Source organism: Phaseolus vulgaris, chromosome 4, assembly GCF_000499845.2.
Source record: "Phaseolus vulgaris cultivar G19833 chromosome 4, P. vulgaris v2.0, whole genome shotgun sequence".
Classification (NCBI taxonomy): Eukaryota; Viridiplantae; Streptophyta; class Magnoliopsida; order Fabales; family Fabaceae; genus Phaseolus; species Phaseolus vulgaris.
The window spans coordinates 40,483,393-40,494,797 of record NC_023756.2 but is presented as its reverse complement, the minus strand read 5'-3'; the positions used below and the strand labels follow the sequence as shown (position 1 = coordinate 40,494,797).

General features: G+C 32.0%; 3 protein-coding genes across 3 annotated transcripts in view; 1 reads left to right on the top strand and 2 right to left on the bottom strand.

Annotated features, from left to right (window-relative positions):
• Positions 1-590: 590 nt before the first annotated feature.
• LOC137837651 (E3 ubiquitin-protein ligase ATL6-like) lies at positions 591-2,331 on the top strand. Its single transcript, XM_068646736.1, has one exon. It carries the CDS (start codon positions 931-933, stop codon positions 1,945-1,947), a length of 1,017 nt encoding a protein of 338 aa, XP_068502837.1. The 5' UTR covers positions 591-930; the 3' UTR covers positions 1,948-2,331.
• Positions 2,332-3,710: 1,379 nt separating this feature from the next.
• LOC137837652 (uncharacterized) lies at positions 3,711-8,771 on the bottom strand. The gene is made up of 3 exons (XM_068646737.1): positions 8,478-8,771; positions 6,904-7,093; positions 3,711-4,061 (listed from the first exon to the last, which is right to left on the bottom strand). Exons 1-3 carry the CDS (start codon positions 8,625-8,627, stop codon positions 3,988-3,990), a joined length of 414 nt encoding a protein of 137 aa, XP_068502838.1. The 5' UTR covers positions 8,628-8,771; the 3' UTR covers positions 3,711-3,987.
• The window catches only part of LOC137838822 (uncharacterized), a 14,538-nt gene continuing 11,778 nt past the window's right edge, over positions 8,646-11,405 (bottom strand). The window contains exon 3 of the mRNA XM_068648043.1: positions 8,646-8,658. Coding sequence (XP_068504144.1) covers positions 8,646-8,658 — 13 coding nt within the window. The remainder of the gene's footprint in view (positions 8,659-11,405) is intronic.

The following is an 11,405-nucleotide window of genomic DNA, read 5'->3' as shown; positions in this document are numbered from 1 at the left end:
ATTAAATATGACATATTTTAAAAGGAAACATGAATTTAGATTTGGCTCAATAATATTGAAAAAAAAAAGATACAATGCACCATTTATTGACAGTGGTTCATTCTAATAACTAATTTTACTCAATAGGTTATTTAAGCGTAAAAGTTTATCATACACATTTCTTTATTTTCAAAAAGAATTTATTTTTTAAGAAAAAGAATATGAAAAAAAACCTCAAAATGAAGTTGGGTAGAATACGCAGAGGAGAGTAGAAAATATTGAAGTGGGAAAAATTTAAGTTAATCTCATAAAACCAATAAAACTAACTTATAAAGAAAGGTTTATTTCCGATTATATAAAATTATTTTTATTACTAATCGATGTGTAATTTCCAACCGATAAAAAAAAATAATGATAAATAATAAGAGGAAGTTAATAGGTGTTGATATTTATATATTTTTGGTAGAGGTGTTGAGAGTGGCAGTAAATTAAAGATGAAAGATTAGTCCTCTAACTGATATTTGAAACTTACTGAAAATGGGATTAGAGTCCCAGTAGAAGAGAAAGAGAATGGTTATAAAAAACCTAAAAATGAAAATTGATATAATAATCCCGAAACCATATAATAATTTATCTCTTAAAAAGGTGGAACAGAGAGAATGCGTTTTGAAGCGTTTGTGATATTCTAAAATAAAAAGAAGTGTGGTGAGGTAAAGGTATGGTAACCGTTCCTCTGCATTTCCTCTCTTCTCTCCACTAAAACCCTTCCTCTCCAAACCTCACTCACTTCTCTTTTTGACTCCATTCACTTTCTCCCATCTCCTTCAAAACAATTCCCCATTCCATCTTTTTCACTTTTCCTTCCCAATATAACCCCCCACACCACACTTCCCACCTTCAAACCCAATTCTCACTCTCCTCCTCTTCACAAACTCTAAATCACACACCCAAATGCCTCAACCAAATCAATTTCACACCTTTCACTGCACTCTCTTTGCATTCTTCTCCCTCTTCTTGCTCCATCTTTCCACTGCACAAGCACAATCCTCCATGGAGCCTGTGCCCACATACATCACCCACCACAGCTGGGAGCCCTCCGTTGCCATCACAGTTGGAGCCATCATCTTCGCTCTTCTTGTCATGGCCATCCTCTCCATCTACCTCCGCAGGTGTGCTGAGGCACACATCATCATCACCACGCAGACCACCACCACACTCCCCTGCTCCTGCGCACAGGGGATCAACAGGGAACTCCTCAATACCTTCCCCACCCTCTTCTACTCCAACATCAAGGACCTCAAAAAAGGTGAAGAAACGCTCGAATGTGCTGTATGCTTGACGGATTTCTCAGACAAAGACTCCCTCAGACTCCTCCCCAAATGCAACCACGTGTTCCATCCTCAATGCATTGATTCCTGGCTCGCTTCCCACGTCACATGCCCAGTTTGCCGCGCGAATCTCAGCCAGGATCCGTGCCAGGTTGCCATAACAGTCCCTTCCCTTCATGATGAGGAAGTTTCCGGAAGTGAAGAAACTGTGGCAGAACCAAATCAAAACGCAAACGCAAACCATGCCGTGAATCAGGTTTGCGGTGGAAGTCCTACATTGAGTGATGATACAACCAAAACTGTGTATGTAAGTGAAGAACAACCTCCATCTCCTGATCTTCTTCCTGACTCAGACACCAACTCAAATTCTGTCACCGGTGATGGGGTGGTTGCTGTTGCTGAAAGGAACCTTTCCAGGTCGAATTCCACAGGGCATTCTCTTGTGGGTGTGGAGAGGTACACGTTGAGGTTACCGGAAGACGTGAGGAGGTACATTCTGGTGAACCATGGAAGGAGTGTTCAACGTTCTGCTAGTGTTAAGGGTACGTGTTGGAGTGATAGCGAAGAAAGTTACGCGAGGAAGAGGGTGGAGAAGAGGTGGGTGATTTGCACGCCGCCGTTTGTGGCAAGCCATGGCTGAGGAGCTCCGTCGAACACTCAGCGTTGCGCTTCTAACTAGGTCCTTTGGTAAGAGGAAGTGAAGCTCTGTGATGTGTTGGGTGCTTCAATAAAATGGGTCGCTGTCAATTCTCGCAGAGACTGTGAGAGTTTGCTGTTACAAAGATGAAGCAGAGCACGGAAATGGAAGAAGAGCAGAGTTCTCAGTGATTGAGTCAACTCGTTCCATGTACTGTTTTGGCTTATGAGTCAACTCGTTTTCTTTCTTTTCTTTTTCTTTTTTCCTTACTTTATTTTTTGGGATGAGAAAGAGAGTGAGACAGGTGGTTCCTTCTTTAGCGCATTATTATGTTATTTATTTTATTTTATTCATTTATAATAATAAACCTAGTATTGTTAGTCGTAATTATTTCATATTTATCTTGTCTATGAAATATTTATATAATTTAAGGTCACTTAGTTTTGTCGGACGATGTAAATAGTTGAATATGATCTTTCTTTGTTGTTGTTAAAGTTGAATCTCATCTTAATTTATTTTATTAGGTGTGTAAATATTGAACACATAATTCGATTATGTTAAATGTTTCGTGTCAATAGAAGATATTAAATTTGGGCGCTTCTTATTGTTATAAAAATAGGACAACCCTCATTCTATGGGTTTTCAAGAATTTTCTTTTTATAATTTTAATCTTCTTAATTTATTCCTTTTAATTTACCCTTTTAAATTATTTTTCAATACTTATCTTTTCAAATCTGGGAATTGTTAAAAATAGTTTATGCTATCATTTAAATTTTTATCTTGAATTTAAAATATAATTTATATATTCAAAGATTTTATTTACTGTAAATTATAATTCAAATATAATTTGTATATTTAAAAAATATTTACAATAGATTTCAATTATATGAAATAAAATATTGTACAGTTCAGATAGTAATACTGGTTTCTCGAGAATTAAGGAGCCAACTGTGAGTATAAGAGATAAAAATGACATAAATGGCCTGAGTTTAATTAATCTCGCGATTTCCAACTCAAAGGGCAACCACTTTTCCTGTAAATCAAGTCTTCTTACCTTTGACATAAGAATAAAATCTTGTGAGGATGCTTTTAAAACAGCTAAAGATGTGTAAAGATAACCTACATATTAATGAATTAGCATACAACAGACTTGAAATTAAATAAATGAGCCTTTATTTATGAATGATAAAAGAACTTGATTCAATGATAAATAAACTTCAAATATAATAATAGCACTTAAAGGAATTCTCGTGATTATTTGAAAAACAAATTATGGCCACCTTCCACCATTAAGTACTCACCAACATCAATAACTAAATTCAAAGCCATTTAAATGCAAAAGTATCTAGGTAGTGTCTTTCATTATCAAAGAGAAACATAGCCAATTTAATTGCTGACAAACACGGCTTGTAAGTGGCTGAGTTTTGATTGGTTTTACTTTTTGAATCATATCAAAGTGACCTAATGATGCTCAAAAGATATAAATTACAAACAATCAAAATTTAAAGCGGTTGATCGCATGATCATAAAAGCTAAAAAGAACACAGTATTGGTTTTTATCTTAAATTTTCCTACCAATGACATGATTCACCCTTATACTAACTATGCTCATGGCCAATAATATTTTTCTGCTGAACTTACTTAGCTAAAGAACAGAGTCCTACCAAAGGGGGAGAGCACCATGCATAAGGGACCAGAGAAATACAGAATTATGTGAACCTATATGCCCTCACCAAACTAGTTTTCTTTTTCGTGGCAAAGACAAATTCAGATAAGTTTTAGTTTAATTAATGTCATTTGCATATTCACACGAAAACACAAACCAAGATAATGACGCATCAAACTCCTCGTAATGACAGATCACAATCACTTGTGCCATTATTGGCACGCTATAAAACATGTGGTTGCTATGATTACAAATATGGGTCAAGACTTTGGCTGAATTTGGATTGCAGCGTATGAAAAGGGGATGACAAGTGTGCCTCTAATTTCTCCAGTTTTCTGGTCTAGCATGGTTTCACCGAAAGACAGTGACAATGAGTCTCATGCAGCTTGATTTGAAGGGGAAGAGCCTAACATGATAGGCTTTGGTCTTTCCCTCGATCCCATCTGTGGCTCTTGAAAAGCAAGGAAAAAAAGGAAGGATAACAATTAGCCTTTAGACTCCAATTTCACAAAAATAAATGAGGCACGGAAAATGGAAGAGACAAAAGAAATACCAAACACAGAAGTGACGTGTCCTTAACTATTGTTTGTTAGCTAGTATCGAAGAATCAATACGTAAAAATTTAATGTCCTATATAATCTTTTCAACTGTACAATAGACTCTAAACAAAGGCAACAATTAAACTAGTTGATAACACGACGATCTGCAAACTACATGTATGGAACACTAAATATGAAAATTTGGCGTATTTATAAGATACTTTGATTGCCAATTTCCCTCAATTATTCACGATATGCACACCATTAATGAGGTAATTTATTTTGATGACGAACCTTAAGTGATGGTAAAGTTGTATTCTGGTAACCAATTAATCATGGACTCGAATCTAAAACTAGCTTTTTACATGTGAAAGGGAAGGCTGTGTTCTATTATCCTCTCCTATACTTTTGCTAAGCTAATAGCCTCTGATACCCTAGCATGTTAGTCATGAAGATTATTTTAGTCATCTAGTTAGGCCAAAATGGAAACTGCCGCAGGTTTTCACCCTTTTAGAATTGAAATGGCAGCTTTATCCGGTCCTCCATCCATGTGGCAGAATGAGGTTGCATTTGTATATCATCCGCAAATCCCCATATTCTTCTTGCTTGTGATTACAGCAACTAATTGTGGCAGGTTCCCATGTATGTTCTAATTGTAAAATGCTTATCTTAGCATATCAAACAAACTGATTCATTTTCAGACTTCGAAAGATAATCAAAGAGTAACTAATGAAACTCGTAAGAAATGCCAAAAACAGCTATAACTTATTCCAAGAATCTGCTAATTTCTTTTTCTCTTCCTTGGTGTGTGAGTTGTAAGCTATTGCGTATGGGGACAACCTTTGGATTGTAAAGTCTTTTAATTAAGTATTGTTAACGTTCTAAATTTAGATAAATAATTATAAAAAGGTAGAATAAATTAAAATTTTGTTGTGATGTAACATTTGGACATTTGAAGTGAGCATCTTATTACCAGCAAGATAACATGTGTATTAAGGATTGTTGCTTTTTGTAGTTAATTAAAATAGATGTGATCTTTTAGGATGAACTTCAGAGATTTATATGCACCATGCCACCACACACTATTCATTATATTATAAATTGAATATTGGGTTACTTAAAGACAAGACTGGGAAAAGCATCTAAATTAAAGATGAGAAGGACATATACTAGTAAACAAGCACGTAAAGAGAAATTTGGAGAGTTTCTCAAAGATAGGATTGCTTGATTGAAGTGGAGAGAAACCACTATCGTTGCAAAGATCGCAAACACTTTTTACGCGTTGGAGTGATCATCTTGATTCAAGAAATAAGAGAAGATGATAAGAAAGAGTGACGTGTGCAAATAGATAGAGTAAGAATAATTAAAGGGTTTTTTTTTTGCAATGCGAAAGGCAGTGACCCTTGTAGTTGCAACATAAGCTGTCCAGCAGAACCATGTGAGACCCACAGTAAGATAGACTCAGATGCAATAACAGAATCTTTTTCATGACACAGGGAAAGAGCGTCTAAAGGGAAGCAGTCCTATTCCAACTAAACTGGTTACATCATATCTTGCTCAATTCAATTGAAACTTCCCAGTGTTGTCTAGGAAAATCAACATTAAAACAATAACACAAAACTAGTCTATCATGGGTTTACTTTTGGGAAAATGTTTCTTGGGCAGTTGCTAATAATCTACGAGAGAAAGAAATAAAAAAGAAAAATAATATATATATACACGTGATATGATAAAAACAAGAAATAAAGAAAAAATGAAAAATATTGATAGAATATTTGAAATATTTAAGTGTTGAAAATATCACTACTCTTGCTTTTGATCAACGGTAAAAGTTTATACAGTACCGTCCAATCATTGGTTGATACACCATTAAAAAAAGTTTAACTTTTTTAAGTATTTTAGTTATAGTTTTCTGAATGATGTGACAAGAAATGATTAGGGAATAATATTTTATACTGTCAATGAAGTAAAATGAAATCCTTTACCAGTGGAAACTGGGAAGTTTTTTTGGTAGGATTATAAGTTGTTTCTAGTCCCAAACTGATAGACGAAAGGAAAGAAGTGACCACTGATCCAAAGACAATGGGAAAATACTACGTTAGTGGGAAAATACTAGTTTGATGTTGTCATTAATACTCATGTTATTTTTTATGTACATAAATATATATCTTACTCCACAGCTAAAAGTCCTTTTGACACTAGAGATTATTGAACTGTATTTTAGTTTTTCTAATCAAATCTTTCCTAATAAATATCTAAACTATCTAATTCTTATAACTCGCTTACACCAACTATTATTGTAAGAAAACACACACTCCAGAACAGTTTCACTTCACGTCCTTTTTATCTCTCTTTTCTCAAAAGTGGTAAAAGTAGGAAGAGGGACCAAGAATATTTATGTATACGAACAACTTTTCCCCCTAAACCCTAAACCAAAGGAAGAAATTCCAAGTCCACCGGATATAAAATAACACTCATAGTACTATGAACATGTACTGCTACAATCGTATGAGGATTAACACTAAACATAAATAAATGTGATCGAGGATTAAAGTGAGAGATTATATAATAATCGACGTCACACACGTTGACACCTAAATGTTCCTAAGAATCTCTACCAATGAAGACACCAAAAGTTTGGAAATGTTGAGACGCTTTTTCAAGGGTCATATGTTGCTTCACAACTGTCCTCTACAAAACGAAAAATATATTCCTAAGTGGGTTTAATGGAACGAAAGGAAAGAGAAATCTTACTAGAAATGAGAGCCTTTGGTCTGTTCTTGAACAGAATCTTATGTCTAATGACTCCAACAACTTGCAGCTCCACCTTACACCCACTTTCTCCATCAGGATGCTTTACTTTCTTAAGCACTACCATTGGCTTCTTCAAGGGAACCTTTGACCCTGCCAATTCGTGGTATCCAACAGTGAAGGTGTACACTTCCTGAACAACAGAAGCCATCAATAAAAAATATTAGTTACAATTAACTAAAAAAAAAACTTGAAATACTTTTGTTGGTAATCATTAATTTAGAACCCAACCTGGGTCAACCAGTGCAGTCAATGGTTCAATTCAAACCACTATTTTTTCTGTGGACAATCATTTTTTAGTTACTATAAAATATAATAGCATTCATTCTGTGTATACATTTTCCAATTCTATGACAAATCTTCTTTTATTGAGACCCTACTCTATTTAGACATTATTATTTATCTTCTTTTTGCCTACATCTCACGTACTACATTTCAAAATAACAATAAAATATTTCTATCGATCATTTTAAACTATTACACTTTTATCTTTATGTATTTCTATATTTAATATTGTTAACTGCATATTCACTTCAATTTAAAAATAACCATATTATAATTCAAATTCGTGATTAAAAATTAAAATTATAGTTTATATATTGAAATATTTATCTGTCATAAACTTTAATAATAGTAATAATATAACTTATATATTTCAAAAATATATAATTAATTTACATTTTAATTATTAAAAATAAATATTTTTCATGTAAAATACAAAACTAAAAATAATAGCAATAAAATCCTAAAACAAATATCACTTTTAAAAGGAACAGTTATTTGAACCCTAAAAGGCAAAACGAAACAAAATACTAATCAAACATTATGTAAGGAATTAGAACAAAACTATGAAAAAAAATCTCTGAGCATTAAAATAGTTATATTTTATTTGAATGTACACATTTTTTTTGAATTTTTGTTCCTCTTCGCTTATATTAAAAAAATAAATTACTGTTATATTTTAATTACACGCACAAAAGGTTTAATTATGTTTCAATATTAAAAATTGATGTGAATCTGGTTTTGGTCTCTAAAATTTAAGAAATTAAAAAAAATAAATTCTTAAACTTAAAAGGACAAAACAGAATTCAAAATGATAATAAAACCTAAAATACTCTAAAGTCTGATTTCAAAGTAACTGTAGACATATATTTCCTATTTAACTTCAATCGTCCCTCACGTTCTTCTATTTATATTTTAATGTAGAGATTCCCCTAGTAAGAATTAGTCCAATCGCTACACTTCCACAAATCTTCTGACAAAAGCTCGTCAATAATATTCTTATAATACTACTTAACAGAACCCTAAAATCGGAAATAAACGTTTTAAAAAGTGATTTGGGGACAGTCTATGATATAAGCAGGTGGCGAGGGCGATTTTAGGTGTAGTGTGAGTGACATTTGTCGAATAAATTGGTGGTGAAAATGCGATTTGCAATGAGAAGCGGAATCGAAAATGATGATGGAATTAAAGAGAGAATATGAAGAGAAGAAAAAGGAAGGGTGAGAGAGGGGAACCTGAGAAGAAGGACGACAGAGAGTACCGATGTGGAGATTTGGGAGGGAATCGTGGAATCCTGACTGAGGCTCCACCACTCCTTGAAGCTCCACAATGCCCCATTCCTCGCAGCTTCCTTCTCCGCAGTTGCACCTCACGCGAATCTCCATCTTTTTCCCCTTCTCTCTCTACACAGACTCACTGAGAATTGGGAATTTTAGAGTGATGTGATATGTGATATGGTAGCGAGGGAAAATCGCTTTATGTTCCCGCCAATTTGGTGCCAACATCATGAAAGGGGAAATCGTAAACATAGCATTAAAAATGGATTCTAAGAGCTCTTTTTAACTAATTATTTTAAGATTGAGTTTTAAGTTTTTCATAATTTCAAATTTTATTTATATTAAAATTTGTGTCACTAAGTTTTAAATATCTAATATTTAATTAGAAAGCAAATTTAGTCATGAAAATTGTACTAGTACGACGAGTTGGTCAGCACTCGGATCAAGTTACCATCTAAAGCATGGTGAGTAGGTCACGTGACGACAAGTAAGGATTGACCAAGTTAACACGGTTAATCCATAGTTAAGGGTTATTTAATGCAACCCTAAATACGAATCAATTCCCTAATCCGGCATACCAATTAAGGTACATTAAGGTAATATAAATAGCACGCATCTCAAGGAGAGATGTACGTCATTATCTACAATACTCTGACACCCGAATGTTAACACGCGACTGACTTGAGCGTCGGAGTGCCTTCTGCAGATATCATTGGAGCCAGACGACCAAGAGGAGAGCGCGACAAAGTTTGGAGCATCAATGACCGACCAAAGGTGGAAGAGCAATCATTCTCTAGGTCCCAAACCCCATCAAGAGAAAAATAATTTAATGTCTTTTTAACTAACTGCTAATTTAAAAATGATAAAATAATTATTAGAATTAAATGCATATATTTATTAAATTTAAGATATTAAAATTACCAGACAAATTTAGAATTATCAATTTTAATAGGGACTAATTTTGGAAGGGATGAAAACTTGTTTAAACTTTTAATTTTTACGTAAAAAAGAATTAATTGATAAATATATATATATATATATAGTTAACAGATATGTATTTAAACATATAATTAATTGAAGTTGAAGTTGGTGTGTACTTTTAAGTGAAATGACCTCGCTTTTAAAATCCTACGTTGAATTGAACTCGAATATTAATTAAAGAATCTAAATATTAAATAAAAATTACATTGTATTACTTTAATCAAATTATATAAAGATTCATCCTAAACTAAATATGAGATGATTTTTTAAAATAACATAATTTCCAAAAATGATTAATTGATAGATTATGTTAGATTGGATGATGTATATGAATCATGATTAACTTATATATGTTGATCTTAATTCTTAATAAATTATCATTCTTTGATATGTAGTTTTTTTTAATGGGATTAAATTTTATACACGACTAGATGATATTACAAGTCTCATAACCAACAAACATAAATGGTTATGCTATGTATATTTATAAGTTTATATATGTATATTTTTACATGTAACTTTTTCCAATACAATAAATATGTTCATTTGTTCAGTGTACTTGACTTTATAAATATATTTTATTTTGTGCATATTTATAGTCTATATAGTTTAGATGGTTGGAGTTAAATTAAATGATAAGGGGTGAAAATAGGTTAAATTAAATGAATTTGAACTTTTTTACATAAAAATTTTAAAAATTGATTTATGGGTCAAAATTAGCAATTTTTATCTAAATTTATTTAATATTTCATAAAAAAATATCAAATAAAATATATCTATTTGATTTAACTATATAATTGATCTAACATATTAAACTAAATTAAATTGTCTTTATTCTTATGGAATCTAAAATTACAAACTTGTTATATTTTGTTTGTATAATGAACTTTTTAAAATGACCGATAGAGTAAAACATAAATTAACAGTTCTATCTGTTAATATATTTAATTTTCTATTTTAAATTATTGGACTTTGTTTGTTTGACCCAACTTTCCTTTTTCTGTTTCAGCTAGGTCTTAATCTTTTTCTTATATATACACCATGTATTTTACTCTCTAATATACAAGTAAATAAAAGTTTTTTTTATATTTATTTTTCTCTACAATTAGGGTTCATCAAAACCTCTCTTTCTTCATTACGATTACATGCAATTACATACGCTACATTAAAGCATCACATCAGACAAGGAATATTCATCTTCATTTACTATAATACTATCTAATAATAAAACTTAAATATCTAACTTTTTTTTAAAAAAAAAAAATAGATTTTCCACTCATGCCGAAAACTTTTTAAACAACTTAATAAAAACTTATTTAATTGATTTTTCACTCATCAAAATTCCATAAATGAGTTAACCACAATTATAATTTGTAGTTGAATATTGATTGGTGGGGATTTTAAAATTTTAAGTGAATTATATAACTATAGTTAAACCGTTTTTATATGTGTCAATTAAAGAAAAATTATTTTTAATGGAGTTATATTTGATATTTTGATGGTTTGAACTCCTGCTAAGTGTGTTACCTGTAATTTGTGTTTCTCTGGTAGATTTAGTGTGGCTAATAGATTATCGACAATTTTTATTAACTCCTAGAATGGCAATTACTTTTTGTCAGTTTCTATGAACTCCTGTTACTTCCAATGGTTTTGAACCCACTATTATTTTTGACAGTTTCCAAACTCCCGTTATTTTTAAATATTTGCAAACTCCTATTATTTTTTGGGTTTTCCAAACTTCTGTTACTTCCAACGGATTTTAGACTAGTGTTACTTCCAGCAATTTCTAAATTATTTTCGACAGTTTCACTACCCCATTAATTTCATTTGTTTTTTTAATTGTTTTTTTTAATGTACATAAGTCTATTACTTCTAGACATTTCGTAAATTTCATTTGTTGTTTTT

Bases quoted from the DNA above. Each gene is read 5' to 3' on its own strand.
- LOC137837651 (XM_068646736.1), top strand. From the start codon at position 931: ATGCCTCAACCAAATCAATTTCACACCTTTCACTGCACTCTCTTTGCA.
- LOC137837652 (XM_068646737.1), bottom strand. From the start codon at position 8,627: ATGGAGATTCGCGTGAGGTGCAACTGCGGAGAAGGAAGCTGCGAGGAA. The intron at 7,094-8,477 runs GTTCCCCTCTCT...TCTGTTGTTCAG, and splicing joins TCTGTCGTCCTTCTTCTCAG to GAAGTGTACACCTTCACTGT. The intron at 4,062-6,903 runs GTAAGATTTCTC...TTGCTTTTCAAG, and splicing joins ACCAAAGGCTCTCATTTCTA to AGCCACAGATGGGATCGAGG.